General features: G+C 40.5%; 1 protein-coding gene across 2 annotated transcripts in view; it reads left to right on the top strand.

The window, feature by feature from the left end:
• Window positions 1-21,306, top strand: part of hectd2 (HECT domain containing 2) — a 105,979-nt gene that overhangs the window by 10,166 nt on the left and 74,507 nt on the right. For both annotated transcript variants that reach the window (XR_007264320.1, XM_048609237.1), the window contains exon 2: window positions 2,430-2,559. Coding sequence is in view for 1 of the 2 variants with exons in the window: in XM_048609237.1 (XP_048465194.1) it covers window positions 2,430-2,559 (130 nt within the window). In the remaining variant the exon portion in view is untranslated. The remainder of the gene's footprint in view (window positions 1-2,429; window positions 2,560-21,306) is intronic.

The following is a 21,306-nucleotide window of genomic DNA, read 5'->3' on the forward strand; positions in this document are numbered from 1 at the left end:
GGGGTCTAGACCCGAAACGTCAGCTTTCCTGCTCCTCTGATGCTGCTTGGCCTGCTGTGTTCATCCAGCTCTACACCTTGTTGTCTCATCTGGATACAGAACTGGCTCGAAGGTAGAAGACAGAGGGTGGGCATGGAGGGTTGCTTTTCGATGCCTGTGACCAGTGGTGTGTCACAAGGATTGATGCTAGGTCCACCGCTTTTTGCCATTTGTATAAATGATTTGGATGTGAACATGGGAGGTTTAGTTAGTAAGTTTGCAGGTGACACCAAAATTGGAAGTGTAGTGGACAGCAAAGATGATTACCTCTGGGTACAAAGGGACCTTGATCAGATGGGCCAATGGGCTGAGGAGTGGCAGGTGGAGTTTAATTTAGGTAAATGTGAGGTATTGCATTTTGGAAAGGCAAATCAGGGCAGGACGCATACACTTAATGGCCAGGTCCTGGGGAGTGTTGCTGAATAGAGACCTTGGAGTGCAGGTTCATAGGTCCCAGGTAAACAGAATAGTGAAGAAGGCATTTGGTATGCTTGCCTTTATTGGTCAGTGTGTTGAGTGTAAGAGGTGGGAGGTCTTGTTGTGGCTGTACAGGACATTGGTTAGGCCACTGTTGGAATACTGCGTGCAATTCTGGTCTCCCTGCCATAGGAAAATCATGAGGGGCATGGATGAGGTGAATAAACAAAGTATTTTCCCTGGGATGGGGGGAGTCGAAAACTAGATGGCATAGTTTTAAGGTGAGAAGGGAAATATTTATTTTAAAGGGACCTAAAGAACAACATTTTCACTCAGAGGGTGATGCGTGTATGGAATCAGATGCCAGAGGAATTGGTGGAGGCTGGTGCAATTACAACATCTAAAAGGCACTTGGATGGGTATTTGAATAGGAAGGGTTTAGAGGGATTTAGGTCAAATGCTGCCAAATGGGACTAGATTAATTGAGGATATCTGGTTGGCATGAATGAGTTTGATCTGTTTGTAAGCTGTGCAGCTCTATGACTCTATATACTATAGCAGGCATATGAACTCTGTTACTCGGGGACTATTCTTGGGAGTATTAGATGCCCCAGTTGAAATTTAGTTGAATATCCCTGCCAAACATACAATAATTAATATTGTGCATTATTATGAATAAAATTCAGCATTTATAATTACAGGTTTGGTTTGCATGTAAGAAGAGAATGTTTTACTGATTGTACATTTTCATTGCTTTGCACTTTTCACATAATGTAGTTTATAATGTGCAAAATGGCTCATATGGCATAATATTGTATTCCTACAAGTTATTAGTTGATTTTATACACAATTTTATAAAATCATTAACCATTACAGTAATTATTTACTGGTTTTGGAGTGATCTAGTGATAGTTATGTGGACATACAAATTTCTAAAACTATTTAAACAGAATGAGGAATATATGTGTTTTGTGAAACACTGCAATGTAAATTCATGTAAATCTATGTCTGTCAGAGTATGTGAATGTATATCGGTAGATCTAGATGGCAGCTGATGATTATTTGTGTAATTTCGTGAATAGCTCAACCAATTTCCCCCATCCTTCAAAGTTTGCTGTTCAAAGTAACTATTTACTTTGCCTAATGGTTTCACTGGCCCTGCTATAACCTCATTTAAAAAAACATTCAAGTTGTTAGTTGAACACAATTAGTCCTTAACAAATCCATGATGTCTTTCTTTTATGTAATCCATTCTTGTCTGAGTGCTTGTTGCTTTATCCAGATTGTTATATTTAAAAGCTTTCTCATCGCTGGGTTAAACAGATTGACTAGCCTAGAGTTACTGAGTTCACATTGACACCACTTTTTTTTGATTAAGGACATAATAGTTAAAATTCTTCAAACCCCCTGAGGTCACTCTTATAACTAAGGAAGGTTGGAAAATTATGGACAGTGTTTCTGCAATTTCCACCCTTTTAATCCCTCAGCACTGTGGATGTATTCCATAAAAATCTGGTGATTTATCAGTCTTAAGTACAGCTTGACTCCCGTTTTCTTAATTTTTACCTCAGAAAGGCATTTTCTGAATTTCTGCAAATCCTCAGTTTGGATTTCAGTTGTAATCTCACTTTCTGGCATCCATTATTTCCAGTAACGGTTATTAAAATACTACTAAAAGAAAGAGACACAGACAGCATAACAAGTGTGATATGGTTACATGGTTGTGATTAGTTTAATATTATATTGCATTTTGTGCCATATTTCTTTACATTTTATTGTATTGAAACTTCTTGTTTGTGTCCTCGGATGACTGACAGTGAAAGTCTTTTATGGTCCATGTGGGGAGTAGCTTGATATGTAATTTTGTGTTTTAGTTGCTTGTGAGTGTTATCAATTACCTGAGTTCCTCATTGTTAATGGTTTTAAAATCTCTAATAGTTATTTTTAATCAGGTACTTCTTGTCTTATTGCAGGGATCTGAAAGAGCACCCAAAGTCCACTTTCCAACTTTTTGCAGCTTTATCTCCACCATCAACCAGAAGCAGGAAACTATTGCTGGCATCAGTTCTCCCTCAAAACCTGCCTTGCCTAATGCCAAACATGGTAATCGGATGCCTGTTTTAGAGTAATATTGATTACTGTTTGTTGTGAGGATATGTTCAAATGTTTTTATCTGTTTGCCAGCATTTTTGCAAATACAGCAGAAGTCTTTTTATAATGTATTCAATATATCAGAAACTTACTAAGTGCAGGGGTCTTGTGGCTCCAAAAAGATTAGTCATGATCTAAGTGAATAGCTGATCAGGCTCACTGAGTTGAATGACCTTCGCCTGTCCTTATGTTTGGGAAGTCATGAAAAATTAGAATGAATATGACTGATTTTATCACAGTACAATGCTTTGGTATTCCAGCCCTTCTGAATTGCATGTATTTACTCTGTTTATTAAGTAAAATTCTAACTACTCCAAGAATAGGTTCCCCAAGGACGTCCCAAAAACTGGACTGGGAGTTTATATTGTGGAAAATTTATTGAGAGGAAGTGTACACAAATGTCAAGATTTTTAACAGTGCTGTTGAATTTCCTGCAGTGTCAGATGTACCCAAGTCAGCACCGAAAGCATTCTTTGTGCAAAGTCAGGTTGAAGACCGAAGATAGTTGGACTAAGGAATATGAATATAATACATTTCCAACTTTGTCACATTTTGTATGCATAGATTTTTCTTCAATATTATTTATAATTAAGTAGAAAAATCTACTGTAATTTATGTACTCGGGAGACCGGGACCTGACGTACATACTAAGTGAAGAGACGACCCTTTAGAACTGAGATGAGAAGGATTTTCTTCAGCTAGAGGGTGGTTACTGTGTGGAACTCATTACTGCAGAAGGCTGTGGAGGTTGAGTCATTGAGTGTCTTTAAGACCGAGAAAAATAGGTTCTTGATTACTGAGGAGGTCAACGATTACAAGGAGAAGGCAGGAAAATGAGATTGAGAAACATACCAGCCGTGATTGAATGGTGGAGCAGACTTGATGGGCCACCTGACCTAATTCTGCTCTTATGGAGAACCTTGAGACCCTTGTGTAAGATGTTTTTTAAAATTTCAAAAATATACTTTATTCACGGTATAGAAGTAAATACAACAAGTAAAAACATCTTTCCATATGGACTTTGTAGAAAATGAAGTGAAATTTTGACATTCCTCGTTAGAGTTTCAATTAAGATGTGTGATTACAGTATGTGGTGAATGGAAAGTGATCAAGTCGATCAAAGGTGCAGGTTGGGTGGTGCTGAATGTTTATATGCAGAATGAATATGCAGAGTCATATGATGGAGTATGCACACAGTACAGAGCAATGGAGATGTGGCTTAAACCATAGGATGTGGATAGATCAGCAAATGCTGGGGTGGGGGATTGTGAATGGAGCAGTCCCGTCGGGGGTGGCAGAAGTTTAAACTTCCTGGGCAATTCCCAGTCGGTCCGAACACCAGGACTTCAACAGCGTCCCAGTGCACATTTCAGCCTGATCTCTGGTAAACCAGAAGGTTTAGCCTATTGAAACTGAAAGAACTGCGGATGCTGTGAATCAGGAACAAAAACAAAGTTGCTGGAAAAGCCCAGCAGGTCTGGCAGCAACTGTGAAGGAAAAAAGAGTTAACGTTTCGGGCCCGGTGACACTTCCTCAGAACTCAGAACCCTTTAGCCCATTGTTTCAGTTCACTTGCACTCGTAGATTCAATTCCAATGACTGTTTGTCAAGGTTTAACTCCGGAAATTTGAAGTGCCCACTAGAAGCTGGTTTCAGTTTAACATAACCCCATCCATCCAACTACAGTAATCATTGAAGATTAGTTTTATGACCGAGACAAATCAATATTAGTCTTCAATTTATTGCTCTTAAAGTTGAGATTTGTCTTGAATCAGATGTATCTCTGGAAGCTGTTCAAACTGTTCTGTATTAGCTGTACTTGAAATACGCTGTTCCTAAGCCTGGTTCCTTCTGCTGAACATTCTGAAACCTTTCTGAATTTCAGAGAGTTTTCTTGTAACACTTTGTAAGCAGGCTTTTTGGGATGCTGGACTAGTGATTCATTTAGCTGTCACAATTAGACGTACTGTGTAGCTGTTGGATCAGTACAGGGACCTAAAGTTTATTCATCATGTAAATATTTCTTACACATACAAGCACTGATTATTTATGCCCTCTCAGCTGTTTGTTAGTTGTTATTGGGAATTTAATGTACTATGACAATTCAGCATTGTTTAAAGAGAAGACCCTTTTGCTTTTATCATTGTCACATCTAGCTGAGCTACTGTGCTGAAAATCAACTCACATTATTCCCAAAGCTGTTAAAAATGTTATCAAAGAATAGAAAGTTCCAGTTACCTGTCAGATAGATCTACGTTTCAGTATTTAATAAGAGCCACAATTGTTTATAAATAAATTTTAACCACAGCCTAACAACAACTATGAACTGTCGGCATATAGCTTTACTAGTTGAAACTTTAACCTCCATCTAACACCACCCACACACAGACACACATGGACACATACACAAGAAACATTGGTGTCATGAGTGGAAGGTTTAAAAAGAAATTGGGGAAGATATTCAATGCCTCAGTCCACAGGTTTATGGAGATGACCATTTGCTTACCAGGATTTTCTCCTCTTCAAACTCGCCTCTCCAAGTTCTTTTCACTTCTTTGCAGGAGTTACAGGCAATTATTACACTAACTACAAAGTTTCTTAGTTACTGATTTAAAAATCCGCTCTTACAGCAGCTGGTGAGGTAAACTAAACTGGCTTTCTTCAGACTTCAGGTATTTTCCTGAAGAGAAAGATGTACCATGTGACCTTTCAGCAGTATGAGTATTTCTGCTAGTATTGTTCATACCCATAAGCTGTTTAGTTACCCAGGAGCCAATCAGATTGTTGTCAGGCTGATGGCCTTTGTCATCCACAACTGACCATAAGTCCAAAAATCAATCAATAATCTGTTTCTAGTTGAATCTCACTTTATATACACCCTGTGGTCCTGGCCTGTCTGCAAACAGCCACCCCCACTGTTTGAACAAAACAACAGTGTAAACACAACTTACAATGAGTTTTGGTTTCTTTTTAAAAGTGCACCAATTTCTTCCTCAATCCTTTGTTGTACAACATGCCTTTTCCTATTCAGTTCACAATTTAAAAATACAGAATTTTTAAAAATTGTTATTTACATCATTGCTGCGTTGCTAACTTTCCAGTTTTCTCTGCCGGTTTCAGACTACCTGCTGGAAAAAATGGTCAAGAATAATTGAAGAGGTAACAATCTTACAACTGTAATTTATTAAATCTGACAATGCATATCTATTGTCACTATTTTTTAAAAAATGGTCATAAGAATATAATTTTCAACAGTGCTGATTGGTTTGTGCTGATCATGTGATCCAACCGTCCCCATTTCAATTTTGTTCTAGCAATTGATTCTACAAGAACAAGAAATAGCCTATTTTTATAATTACTGTCATCATCATTTTTAACTTTTTTCTTCTCCAATTAAAGTTCCAAACATTCCTTGTTTTCAATCTCCGTTATTATTAGTGCTCTTCACTATTTTGAATTTGTTGAACAGGACATTCTCTAAATCCTGCAAGCACAGTCATGCGTCAAGTCCCCAGCCTTGAAACTCTACTTTGCAAGGTTTAATTGCTCCTTTTCTCTGAATGTGGTCAATACAATGTCTTAGTATTCTTTCTCTGATCAACCAAAACTTTTCACCTTGAGCCCATTTTGAGCTTTATGGGTCAGGGATTAATCTCTGTGCCTTAGCTAGAAAGTGAACAAAACTCTGCTCCACTCACCAATCTGAGAGCAGTTATCTTTTGTTCCATTGTCTCCTGGTGTGTCTTTGAAATACAGAAATTACTCTGATATTTTTAAACCATTCTTTAAATTTTGCAGTGCCATCTATTCAGCATTTATGTGAACATAAAGATCTTGTCCATAATTCTCCATGAATTACAAATGTGATTAACCCATATTAAGCTTAAGATACGTTAATATTATTCATGTGGTCACCAAGAATTGATCTCTGATCTCTGTTCTCTGGACCAGAACTGTTTGTTTACCTGAGTTTGGAAAACTCCACTTCCAAGTTCTGTTTCTCTCGATTTAACACCATGTGGGCAAAGGCAGCCAAATGAGGCACAATCGATCCCTCAGCTCTTAGTGGAAGATTTTTGGCACTTCTGAAATTGGGAACCTCAAATCTTTCTTTAGCTCTTCGTGTGAGAGGAAAAAGAATAAAGGCTCTATTTAAATTACATTCTGCGTGTACGGACAATAAGTACGCAAATTGTGGGAAAAACATACAAAATACAAAACGTACAAGTTGAAAGGGAAAACCATAGATACATTTTGGATGGCATTTTCCCTTCTGAATTAGTGGGAATGATGGCAAGTGGGAAGACTTAACCAATTCAAAACTTGATTCTTGCTGTTGAGAAAAACTTACCTGACTTTTAAGTCCTTAGATGGTGAGTTCAGAGTCTTGCTGTTAGGTGGTGAGAAACTTCTATCCATGTATTTGCACCTCAGTATCAGCCCAACTCTTCTTATTAACATCACACTTCTAGTTTTCCCCTCTGCAATTGAAATCAACAGCGCAAAAAGAGTCCAGTAAAACTGGTAAAAGAGAGCAGGTTTCTGGCAACTTGTCTCATCAGCATCCACTGCAGCTTATGGAATGCCTGTGCTGGCCATCTAGTTTCTGTACAAGGTAACTTCATGGTTAATGGACACACTCCATGCATCTTGGTGTCAGCAAATCACCAGCCTCACAATATCATACTTGGTCTTGGCTGAACGTAGCATCATTACGGGCGCTTCAGCCATGTACTTTACAGCTAAGCAACAGTGAGAACTTGCACGCTTCTAACAAGTCATTTAGCACTGAGGGACGGCCAGGCATCGCTTGTATCTGTACAGAATTTTTACTGCTGACATGGAGCCAGACATCTGCTGTATCTTTGGCTTTTGAGCACATAAGATCTTAGTGCAGCTTTAGAGAATGGCAGTCCCTGTGATATAACCACTTTTTAGAGCAGAAGGACAGGTAGGCTACTTGTGGCATGGGGGGAACTGAAGAGTAAATGTTTCAGTCGGAGAGGGGATGGACATGTAGGTGCATAGCAAATTGTGGCAATATCAGAGCTACAGCATTTACCAGCAGCTTATTCAGCAAATGCACTGCATTGTATTTTGGAGGGAATAGTGATGTGCGAATGTAAAAAGTGATGGGTTTTAGTGAGGTGAAGGTGGACTCCAATCAGTCAAGAGGCACTGCCACGCTCCAAGGGCTGGCCCACTTATAGTTCAGTGTGACAGTCCATGAGGCGCTTGGTCCTTCATGGTGTGGGAATCCATACTGTTACAGTCTGCCCTGTTGGGTCACAGTTAGCATTCTGGGGATTACGTATAGGCCATTCAGGATGGCTGGGAGACATTAATCTGGAGATGGGCCAGTAGATAGGGCGGTTATTGGAGTAGTCGGTGATACCCTGGGGAAGGCCGACAGGTGACGTATAGGCATGGGAGTCATTGTACCAGTTTGCTCAGAGGATGGTCATTCTGATGGAGGCAATTGCAGATTGTAAGACAGGACGTCATACTGAACTGAACGGGACTGGAAGCTCTCAAAGGAGGGTTGAAGCAGGTCACAGTTACTCTGGCCTCTGTCCTTGTACTGTTACAGACTTGGGGATCATGAGCAAGAGGAGCTGGGGAGGTGGTACCTCTGGAGTGTCCTGAGAAGAAGCCTCCGGGAGACCTGTTTGTCACTCATTTTCCCTATGGGTGCCTGCAGCATCACCCTGCCTTCCTGATAGGAAGTGGCACCTCAAGTAAGGTTGAGGTCCCTTATCCTCCTTTCACCTCACAATTTGTTCTCCACACCCATGGCTAAAGTGACTGCATATGAATGTGTATCAGGCAGCCATTGAGTGTTAATGGATCTTGTCTCCTATATAGTCGCCACCCTTGTCATGGAGGAAGCCTGTCACATGTCAGAGATAGCACAGTAATGAGAATGTCAGTGGACTTGTCCATCGTTCATTCTATCTTACTGAATGCGTTTGGAACACCTGCCTGATGTTTTTATGCATGTCATTGCAGGTTGACCAAGCCATTAATAGCAAAGCACAGCAGTTCATTTTCTGCCTGGGTTGTCTCCAGCAAAGCCCCGAGTGGCAGAGACTTCAGCATTTCTACCTTGACCATCTGCGGACACATTAGTAACATGATAACCAGATTCTACGCTCAAGTCTAATCTAGGTACTGTACCCATCAAAGTGGGAAGTCTCTGAGTCGGTAGAGGGTGCAGGTGAAAGCTTTGCCAGTGCATCCTCTGAGGGTGCGGCGGTGTACCTTCCTCAGAGAGGGAGGGTAGAGCTGTGTTTGGCACTGATCTCCTCATTGCGAAGGTTTGCTGGGTGCTGCTAATGCCTGCATAAAAGAAGAGAAAGGGAATTATTTCAAGAAGAGGAATAAAAGTTTGTGCAAATTATAAATGAGTTGGCTGTGATGGTAATGGGAGAGCAACACAGTAAAGGAGAGCTTACTGGGTTGATTGCCTCTAGCTGTCTCTCTATCAGCTGGAGTAGTCTGGATCGTCTTATCATTCCCAGCTTGTCTAACTGAGCCCCCACTCCCACCAGGCCTGTATTGGCCCCCTCAGCCTGGTTGTGGACCAACTTAGGCTGCAGTGAGACACCAGGAAGGATTGAGTTTGATGGAAGTGGATGCATGAGCAGTTACTAGTCATGCCTGAGCAGAAACGGGATGAGGTACCCCCAGCGACTGAGTAGGAAGGCAGAGGACAGGAAGGATTAGTGACTGTAGACGATGTGATGACTCTGAGCCCTCGAGAGGACATGATGCATGCAGTGTTGTGGGTTCATCACTCTTGTGGAGATGCAATGGTAGAGTTAAGTGAGTAATGGTCCTGTGCATGTGAGAAAGCAGAGAGAAGACGGTGCCACTGATCCATGCGGAGCACAGGAGATTGTTGACATTTTGCAGCACCTCTTGCTGTCCCTTTTATGGTGGAAACAGCATTGATCTGGGAGGCTATCTCACTACCCAGACTGGCTGAGCCAGGTGCAATGACCTCTTATTGCAGTCAGCTGGGAAGAGGACTGACTCTGTCCACCAATGCCTTTTTGAGAGGGTTACATCGCAGTGCATCGGCTTCAGTTATCATTGAAAAGATTAATTGGTCTTGCCACTGATAGTGCTCCAGCTATGACTGGATCTCCGAAAGGATTAGTTGCTCCAGTTGTTACGAAGCAGAGGTGGACCACCCTCTGATAACTAAAACCAAAACACTGAGAAGCTCGCCTTGCCTCATAATCTGTTAAAGGAAGTGTGGAAAGTAGTATAATCTGCCTCTTGCCCCATAATCTGTTATAAAGGAGCGGTTAAATGAAATAAAATCCTTTCACTCACTCGATAATTAACCAGTAACAATTTATTTATCTAACTCTAACAGTGAACAAATTAACAGAACTACTAACACACCGAACAATTAACATAGAAATGTAGAAGGTAGAAGCAGGAGGAGGTCATTTGGCCCTTCAAGCTTGCTCCACCATTCATCATGATCATGCTGAGTGTCCAACTCAGTCGCCTAATCCTGCTTTCTCCCCATAACCTTTGATCCCATTTGCCCCAAGTGCTATATCTAGCTGCCTCTTGAATATATTCAATGTATTAGCATCAGCTACTTCCTGTAGTAATTAATTCCACAGGCTCACCACTCTTTGGGTGAAGAAATGTCTCCTCATCTTCATCCTAAATGGTCTAGCCCAAATCCTCAGACTGTGATCCCTGGTCCTGGACACACCCCCATTGAAAACATCTTCCCTGCATCTACCCTACCTAGTAGTGTTAGAATTTTATGTCTCTATGAGAACCCCCCTCATTCATCTGAACTCCAGAGAAAACAGTCCTCACCTAGTCAATCTCTCCTCAGTCCTGCCATCCCTGGAATCAGCCTGGGAGTGCCTGGCTGCACTCCCTTGAGAGCAAGAGCATCTTTCCTCAGAAAAGGAGACCAAAACTGCACACAATATTCAAGGCCCTGTATAACTGCAACAACACATCATTGCTACTGTACTCGAAACCTCTTGCAATGAAGGCCAACACACCAATTGACTTCTTTATCGCCTGCTGCACCTGCATGCTTATCTTCAGCAACTGGTGCACAAGGGCACTCAAGTTCCACTGCACATGTCCCTCTCCCAATTTACAGCCATTCAGGTAGTAATCTGCCTTGTTTTTGCTTCCAAAGTGTATAACTTCACATTTATCGAAATTATACTGCATCTGCCGTTGATTTGCCCACTCACTGAAGATCATGCCGAAGGATCTCTGCATCCTCGTCACAGTTCACCCTCCAACCCAAGTTGATATCGCCTGCAAACTTAAATGTTACATTTTGTTCCCTCCTTCAAATCATTAATGTATATTGTGAATAGCTTGGGTCCCAGCACTGATCCCTGTGGCACCTCACTATAGTTACTACTTGCCAATTTGAAAAGGACCCATTAATTCCTACTCTTTGTTTCCTCTCTGCTAACCAGTTTTCTATCCATCTCAATACATTTCCCCCAGTCCCATGCACTTTAATCTTGCATATTAATTTCTTATGCGGGACATTGGACTTTCAGAGAGCTTTTGATAAATATACCACATTGTCTGGCTCCCCCTTGTCAACTCAATGTTACATCTTTGTAGAATTCCAACGGATTTGTTAAGCATGATTTCCCCTTCATAAATCCATGCTGAGTCTGTCTGATCTTGCCACTGCTTTCTAAATGCTCCACTATAAAGTTCTTGATAATGGATTCAAGAATTTTCCCCACTACTGAAGTTAGGCTTACTGGTCTATAAACCCCTGTTTTCTCTCTACCTCCCCTTTTGAATATTGGAGTGATTTAGCTACCCTCCAATCTGCAGAACTGTTCCAGAGTCTGTAGAATCTTGGAAAATGACCATCAATGCATTCACTATTTCTACAGCCACTTCCTTAAGGACTCTGGGATGTAGATTATCAGGCCCGAGGGATTTATCTGCCTTCAATCCCATCAATTTTCCCAGTACCATTTCTTTACTAATATTGATCTCCTTCAATTCTTCTCTCACACTAAAGCTTACATTCTCCAACATTCCTAGTATCTGATTTGTGTCCTCTTGTGAAGACAGAACCAAAGTATGTATTCAATTGCTCAGCCATTTCTTTGTCCCCTATTATACATTACCCCGTTTCTGTCTGTAGGGGACCTACATTTGTCTTCACCAATCTCTTTTTCTTCATGTACCTAAACACTTAGTGTCAGTCTTTATGTTCCCTGCAAGCTAACTTTCATATTGTATTTTCCCCTTTTTAATCAATCCCTTGGTCCTTCTTTGCTGAATTCTAACTCCTCCAGCCCTCAGACATATTATTTTTCTTGGCCCCCTTAACTACTAACTATTCCCAAATAAAACAAAATTCTAATGGCATGCTGTTCCAATAAATGAGTCCTACATATATAAACCAAATTAGTACAAAACACTTAGTCTCTTGAAATTACAGCCAGGATATATCTTCCAGAATGCGCTGTTCCTTCTCCACTGATCTTTAGTCATGAAACCCTTTCTCCCTCAAACGCCAATATCAAGAATATTAGCTAAGAGTGCTGCTGTGCTTTCAGTCAGATGATGGTTTTCTGAGAGCTTAGAGAATTGTAAGAGCTCGTGATTTTTCTCTTTAGGGCTGCTGGTTGTTAACTTGTTAACCCTAACAGATGGCAGTTGCTTTCATACCGATTTTCAAAATCTCTCTTTTGTACCCTTGATGACCTATTAATTTCTTACACTAGGATTGGTCCTAAGTTGTCAAAACCATCCGATTTGAATTTATTTGGTTTTTAGTCTCTGAAGTGCCTGGATTCAATTAATTGGCTGATTTTCAAACTGTTTACCTTTAATAACAAAACAAATTACTGCCTGGGTTGCTACCTTTTGATATAGGCGTTTCAATTTCGGGAACACTGCCTGCTGCTGCTCGCAGACATTTTTTGAAATCTCTAAGCCTAGAAAAAGCACATCATTTTTTAAAAGGACCATGCACTCTTTGGCCCTTTAACAAACAAATTCTAACGTCCTGCCTTCCAACCCACAAGAAATATACCCAACTTTGCAATTCCTGCCCCCCATTAAGAAAAAAAAAGAACTATCATGATAAAAAGATGGCTTTTTTTTTTTCTCTAAATCTTCACAATTATTACTGGATACATAGGTCACTAATCTAGAGTAACACATTCCATACTAATTCTACATACATATATATAACATTGAACACTACCGTTTCAGTGTTATATACACATTTGCCTTTTAAACCTCTGATAACTTATCTACAATAACATTTTCACGACCTGCAATATGTACAATCTGTAAATTAAATGCTTGTAACATAAGACTCCAACAGAATAGTTTGGTGTTCTTATGTTTAAATCTTTCCAAAATGTTGAAGGGTTATGATCAGTGTGCATAACTGTCTCTGATACATAAACATCAAAATGTTGTAGGGCCAATACCAAATTCAATAACTTTTTAAACAGTTGGATATTTTCTCTGGTGGATATTGAGTTTCTTTGAGAAATAACCCATTGACCTTTTAACTCCACAATCATCCTCCTGTAATAACACAGCTCCAACCCCTACATCGCTTTAAAGGGTTTCAAGAAATTTGGCATGGCTAAAACTGATGTGGTGGTTAATACTGCTTTTAAGCTCTCAAATGCCTCCTGGCATTGTTCTGTCTATTGGAATTTCGTGTTTTCCTTGAGCAAATCTGTTAGCAGTGCCACCATGCTACTAAACTTTGGTACAAACTTCCTGTAGAATCCTCTCAGTCCCAAAATTCATAGTACCTCTTTCTGAGAGGATGGTCTTAGAAATTCCTCGATGGCGTTCATCTTCACGTTCCTCAGTGTCATTTGTCCGTGTCCAGTGTTGTGCCTTAAGAACATCGCTTCCGCCTTCACAAATTCAGTCCTTTCCATATTTATGACCAACTTTGCCTTCCATAATTTCTCAGAGCTCTGCCAAATGCACCATGTGATCAATCCACAAGTGGCTAAAGATCACTAAGTCATCTATTTAGACAGCACAATTAGTCATACCTGCTACAACTCTGTTCGTAAGTCTTTGAAATATGACTGGTGCATTCCTCATTACGAAGAGCATTACTTTAAATTGATATAACCCATTTGGGGTTTCAAAAGAAGAAACTTCTTTCGCTGTCTCCAACAAAGGTACTTGCCAGTAACCATGAAGTAAGTCCAATTTTGTGATGTAAGTGGCTTGTCCAACTTTTTCCACACAGTCCTCCAGCCTTGGAATTGGGTACAAGTCTGATTTAGTCACAGTATTGACCTTCCAATAATCTATGTACGATCACCGAGTACCATCAGGTATGGGAACCAACACGATCAGCAAACACTACTCTCTTTGACTTAGCTTGATGGTGTCTTCTTGGAGCATCGCTTCCACTTCCTTCTGTATCTGTGCTGCTTTGAGAGGATTAAGCCTGTAGGGGTGTTGTTTTATCAGAACAGCATTCCCTAAGTCAACCTCCTACAATGGTATTAGTCCTCCCCATCCTATTTCTACATATGTCCTCAGTACTGCAACAAGCCTTTCAGTTCAGTTCTCTGTTCTTGAGACAGAGAGCTTATTACCCTATCCCATTCTTTAAGGATTTCCTCATCATTCAAGTTATTCTGAGGCACACAAAAATCCAAATCATCTGGATTTGATTGCTCACTCTGAGAGTAACTAATACCTGTTTTTCTGGTTCCCTTTCCCTGTCACCGTAAGGTTTCAGCATGTTCACATGACATACCAAATACATTTTTTTCCTATCTGGCATCTTTACCAGATAATTCACCTGACTTGATAAGGACCACTAAGCCTTGTTTTGAAGGGATCTTCTACCATTGGTAATAACACCAGTACTTTATCCCCAAGAGCAAAGGTACAAATTTTGGATTTCTTTTCTGCTTCTTGTTTCATTAGATGCTGTCCCACCTTCAGTTATTGTCTGGTTAAATCACCTACTCTGTTTAATCTTTCTGTCACCTCACATACATAATCTAACTGTGAGATCTCTGACTTCAGACATATAAACTTTTCCTTTAATTAATTTTAAAAGACCCTCTTACTTCGTGTCTGAGTATCAGTTCAAATGGAGTAAACTGAGTTGATTCATTTGGAGCATGTCTAATAACAAACAACATAAATGGGATACCTTTATCCCAATCATTTGGGTAATCCTGGTAATAAACCTTCAGCATGGTCTTTAGGGTCTGATGCCATCTTTCCAGTGCTCCCTGGGATTCAGGATGGTACACACTTGATTTAAAGTGTTGGATGCCTAAACTATCCATGACATCCTTTAAATAATTTGGCATTAAAATTGGACTCTTTGGTCTGACTGAATCTCCCTGAGTAGTCCATAATGGGTAAGGAAAGCAAGCAACTCCTCCACGACCTTTTTTGCCTTGATATTCCATAATGGAATTGCCTCTGGAAATCTAGTAGATACATCCATTATGGTTAGCAAATACTGGTTCCCACTTTTGGTTTTCGGGAGGGGACCTGCACAATCAGTGGTTCTTCGAAAGTGGGAAATGGCAGCAAAGGCACTGGTTGTATTCCTGCCTGTGGGTTTCCTACCTGTTTGACACACATGACAGGTTTGGCAAAATTCAACCACCTCTTTTTATGCAATCCAGGCAAACAGAAGTGTTTCTGTATCTTAGCCTGAGTCTTCCTCACTCCTAGATGACCTCCTACAAGTGATTCGTGCACTATATTCGCAATACTTCCTATCCGTATGCTACCGGCAACACAATCTGGTGCACATCCACCCATTTCTCCTCTGCACTAACCTGCCAAGGTCTCCATTTCTGCCTTAGGATTCTATCCTTCAGGTAATAACATTCTGATTCCTATTCCAAGTAGGCTTTATGATATAAACTTTTTATTGTCTCATCTTTTTGTTGTAACTCCATTAGTCTTTCAGAACTAAACACCTCTGCCTGATTCTCTACCTGCTTAGGTTTTTCCTTTACCATTTAATCAAACAGGGTGTCAGCTAACTGAACATCAACTTCTTGCTTTAACTTATGACTGTGGGATCTTGTCACCACACAGTCCGGAAAAATTCCGGGGTATTTTTCTTTTAACTCCTCAGTTCCCTGGTTTTCTTTCTGCTTCTCCACTACAATGGTCACCACTCCCACCTTTGATCCAGCTGTGTCACTTCCAAAAACCAACTGTATTCCTGGAGTAGATATTCCTTTCAATCATTCCCACTATCACTTCTCCAGTCTTGATTGGACTTTCTAACCTTATCTTACATAGAGGAACGCTATATATCTCTCTCCATATATTCCACAGATTATGACTCGGGTAACAACAGTTCAGAAGGAATGCAAGTACTTTCATCTCTTAGTATTAGAGACTGACTAGCTACCACATCTCTCAATATTTTAATTTCTTTACCTTCTCCCCCTATACTTCCAGAGTAAACCTTACCCACAGAGGTGAAGTCATGAAGAGATCGGGCACTATCTTATTATCTAGGCTGTGCGTTCTCCTACAGCTCCTCGACTTCTCTTGGGATTTCCTTCACTACCTTAACTAATCCACTGGTTTAGCCTCTTTTACCACATCCTTTTTCCCAGTGCCTCTGTTAATCCTCCAGCACTGTGACTTTGTGTGTCCCCTTCTATTACAATGCAAACGTTTACCTGAGGCCTTTCACTACTTTTTCACCCTCTTGGGTTTCTTTTTTAACATGTGGTAAACTGTTCCCAGTGCAATCTACTTTTTGTTTTTCATTGAAGAATCTCCCTTTTTCCCAATTTCTATCCCTCATGGAATGAAATTGCTGTCAGAAGTTAGATTTCGATTTCATGCACTAATGTGTATTCACTTGCCATCTAGCCTTACCGCTCCTATGATGCTGCTTGGCCTGCTGTGTTCATCCAGCACTGCACCTTGTTGTCCCTGCAACTCTTCTCACAGTTTCAACTTTCTGTTTCTCAATAGGAGTTCTTATTATTTCTGGAAGTGAGTTTTTTGAACTCCTCCAGCAGAATAATTTCTCGAAGATCCTCATATGTCTTTTCTGTCTTTAATGCTCTCACCCATCAATCAAAGTTGCTATGTTTAATTCTGTTAAATTCGACATAAATCTGACCTGGTTCCTTCTTCATATTTCTGAACCGCTGTCTATATGCTTCTGGTACCAATTTATAGGCACTCAAAATAGCCTGCTTTACTACTACTTATTCTCTTGACACCTCATCTGACAGCGCTGCGAACACCTCACTAGTCCTGCCCACCAACTCTAAATTAACATGACCCACACAGTCTCTGGCCAATTCATCTGGTTAGCCAATTTCTCAAAGGAAGTGAAAAAGACTTCTATATCTTTTTCATCAAATTTTCGTAATGTTTTGATATATTTGTATATATCCCTATCAGGTCTTTGGCTACGATGGGTCTGCTCATCATCACTCTCCTCCTCACTAAACCTATCTTCTATCTTCATTTCCATCATTTTAATTTGGCTATCCTGTCTAATTGTCAATTTTTGAAGTTCAAATTCTCTCTTTTCCTTTTCTTTTGCTAGGAATCTTCTTTCTCTTTCTTTGTCTTGTAACTCCAATCTTCAAATATGTAATTTAATCTTTTCTAACTCCACTGCACTTGACTGTTTCTCCGGTATACCTAAATACTTGATTAACTCCTTTTACAAGTTCAGCTTTCCTCTGATCCCTAGTTAAACCCAATTCTACCATGTTTACTAAGTCTAAAAGTATATCCTTCCTCTGTCTTTCTCAACTTTCTTTGCAAATTTGGGAAGCATGCTTAAACCCCAGAACGTCTTTGGCATGTTAAGAGTCATTTCCCCCACCTTTTTTTTTAATTTATCCAACTACAAGTAACTGAAATTAAACAGATTCTCCACTTTTCACCGAAGTTTTATTCAAAAATATAGGACACTAATCCCCTAGTCTGTTTAAATCTGCAGGGACCTTTTTGTACACCAAATCTGGATAAATTTATCCAGATCACTTTCACAAACAGGCTAGATAACGGATGAGCTTCCAATTCGCTATGAAGCGGAGGTTGGACCCCCCCACCGATAACTAACCAAAGGAGCTCGCCTCGCCTCGCCTCATAATCTGAAAAAGGAAGAGTGAAAAGTGGTATAACCTGCCCCCCCCCCCCCCCCCCCCCCAATCTGTTACGAAGGAGTCGTTAAATGAGATGAAATCCCTTCACCCACTCTATAATCAACAAATAACAATTTATTTATCTAAGTCTAACAGTAAACAAGTTAACGGAACTACTAACACATCGAACAATTCCCCCTTAAAGTTTTCGAGAAGATTTGTAGCTCAAGTTGTGGATGAGGTTGTAGACATGCTCGCTGAGCGGTGTGTTTGGTTGCAAAAGTTTTGTCACCCTGCTAGGTAACATGGTCAGCACGCCCTACAACAGACTCACTAATCGCACGAGCCAAACAGAGACACACCAGGAAATTCCTGGAGGCCTGGTATTCTAACTGGAACTCCATCAACAAACACATTGAATTAGACCCTGTGTACAAACCACTGAGAAACAGAACCGTAAGTGGGACCAAACACCCCAACAAACTGACGCATATAAATAACAAGAGGGATAGAACACCAATGCTTCACCGGAGGCACACAGATGATGTTACCTAGCAGGGTGACGAAATGTTTGCAACCAAACCCATTGGCTCAGCAAGGATGTCTACAATTCTCCCCTAACTACTAACTATTCCCGAATAAAACAAAATTTTAATGGGATGCTGTTCCAATAAATGAGTCCAACTTATATAAACCAAATTAATTCACAAAAAACTTAGTCACTCAAAATTACAGCCAGGATACATCTTCCGGAATTATCTGTGCCTCCTCTGCTGATCTTCAGTCAGGAACACCTTTCGCCGTTGAATTCTTGTGTCAGGAATACTAGCTAAGAGTGCTGCTGTGCCTTTAGTCAGATGATGATTTTCTGAGAGCTTAGAGAATTCTGTGAGAGCCGGTGATTTTCTCTTTAGGGCTGCTGGTTGTTAACTCTAACAGATGGCAGTAGCTCTCTTACCAATTTCAAAACCCCTCTTCTTTTATATCCTTGATGACCTGTTAATGTTTTACACTAGGATTTGGTCCTAGGTTGTCAAAACCATCAGATTTAACTTTATTTGGTTTTTAGTCTCTAAGTGCCTGGATTCAATTAATACGTTGATTTTCAAACTGGTTGCCTTAATCGCAAAACAACTTACTGCCTGGGTTGCTAGTCTTTTGATACAAATGTTTTAATTCCAGGAACTCTCTGTACCTGTTGCTGCTTGCAGAGAATTTTTTTTTAATCTCCAAGCCTAGGAAAAGCATATCATCTTTCAAAAGGACCACACACTTTTTTTTTCCCTCTGTCATTTTACAAACAAATTCTAATGTCCTACCTTCCAATCCACAAGTACTATACCCAATTTTGCAACACAGCCAAGAAAGAGATGAGTCACTTCACTTGATCTGAATTAGCTGATTGTATGCCATTGCTCGAGTTATCAAGAAAATCTATATATGCAGTCCCTGTGTCTTGACCACTATAATATTGAAAGTAGTAACAAGCAATAACTTTATTAAAAGTAGAGTACTGAACAGCCATCTGTTAAAGAGTTACTGAAAGATCTTGAATCGTAATAAGAACGTAAGAACTAGGAGCAGGAGCAGGAGTAGGCCATCTGGCCCCTCGAGCCTTCCCCACCATTTAATAAGATCATGGTTGATCTTTTTGAGACTCAGCTCCAATTACCCGCCCACTCACCATAACCCTTAATTCCTTTACTGTTCAAAAATTTATCTAGCCTTGCCTTAAAAACATTCAGTGAGGTAGCTTCAACCACTTCACTGGGCAGGGAATTCCACAGATTCACAACCCTTTGGGTGAAGAAGTTCCTCCTGATCTCAGTCCTACATCTGCTTCCCTTTATTTTGAGGCGATGCCCTCTAGTCCTAGTTTCACCTGCTAGCGGAAACAACCTCCCTCCTCCACCTTATCTATTCCCTTCATAATCTTATATGTTTCTATAAGATCTCCCCTCATTCTTCTGAATTCCAATGAGTATAATCCCAGTCTGCTCAGTCTCTCCTCATAATCCAATCCTCTCAACTCTAGAATCAACCGAGTGAATCTCCTCTGCACCCCCTCCAGTGCTAGTATATATCTTCGCAAGTAAGGGGACCAAAACTGCACACAGTACTCCAGGTGTGGCCTCACCAGGACCCTATACAACCGCAGCATAGCCTCCCTGTTTTTAAACTCCATCCCTCTAGCAATGGCAGACAAAATTCCATTTGCCTTTTTAATTACCTGCTGCACCTGCAACCCTACTTTTAGCAATTCATGCACAAGGACACCCAAGTCCCTCTGCACAGCAGCGTGCTGCAATTTTTTACCATTTAAAACATAGTCCATTTTCCTGTTATTCCTACCAAAATGGATGACCTCACACTTATCAACATTGTACTCCATCTGCCAGACCTTTGCCCACTCACAGACTATCTATATCCCTCTGCAGACTTTCAGTGTCTTCTGCACACTTTGCTCTACCACTCACCTTAGTGTCATCTGCAAATTTTGACACACCACACTTAGTCCCCCAACTCCAAATCATCTATGTAAATTGTAAACAATTGCGGTCCCAACACTGATCCCTCAGGCACACCACTAGCCACTGACTGCCAACCAGAAAAACACCCATTTACCCCTACTTTTTGCTTTCTACTGGTCAACCAATCCTCTATCCATGCCAATACATTACCTGTAATACCGTGGAACTTTATCTTATGTAGCAGCCTTTGGTGTGGCCCCTTGTCAAATGCCTTCTGGAAATCCAGATACACCACATCCACAGGTTCCCCATTGTCCACCATGCGAGTAATGTCCTCAAAGAATTCCACCAAATTAGTTAAACATGACCTACCCCTCATGAACCCATGCTGGGTTTTTCCAATGATTCAAGCATTTTCCCCACTACTGAAGTTAAGCTAACTGGCCTATAGTTACCTGCTTTTAGTTAGTATGTTGACTTAGTTTACTTTTGTGAACTGACATGGTTCCAGTAGTGAAGTATGCTGATGCGGTCTTGTGAACTCAAGAAAGAAGTGAAAATTTTTGCGGAGCAAGTGTGGGACCTGTGGCTGAGCGCAAGTAGCTAGACAACCTGGTATTCATGGTCGACATTATACCATACCTGTCTGAGATCAGTATCAGATTGCAAAGGTCTAACCAGCTTCTTAGTCTCCTTTGCAAGTTTTCAATCATTTGAAATCAAATTAAAGCTGTGGCAAATGTATCTGAAAAAGGTACACAGTGCTTCTTCCAACCTTTGTTCAGGAACAATAACCTACAACAACAGAGGAATATGCCCAGGCGTGCTTACATTTACTTCAGAAACTTTGTGCGTGGATTCAAGACCTGATGGTGAAAGAGTTGGAATTAAATATTTTTTTGCCACACTATTCAGTATTGAAGCTGCCTGAATCTTCCAACTTGATATCATTGAATTGCAAAGCAATGGTGAACTGAAGGCAAAATACAGCAACCTGCCTCAGCTGGAATCCTGCAGACTCCATGCAGCTGCACCTGACTTTCCCAACCCGAGTGGATATGACACAGAACCATCTGAACATAAGTATATTTGCAACT

Source organism: Rhincodon typus, chromosome 20 (genome assembly GCF_021869965.1).
Source record: "Rhincodon typus isolate 14 chromosome 20, sRhiTyp1.1, whole genome shotgun sequence".
In the NCBI taxonomy this organism is placed as follows: Eukaryota; Metazoa; Chordata; class Chondrichthyes; order Orectolobiformes; family Rhincodontidae; genus Rhincodon; species Rhincodon typus.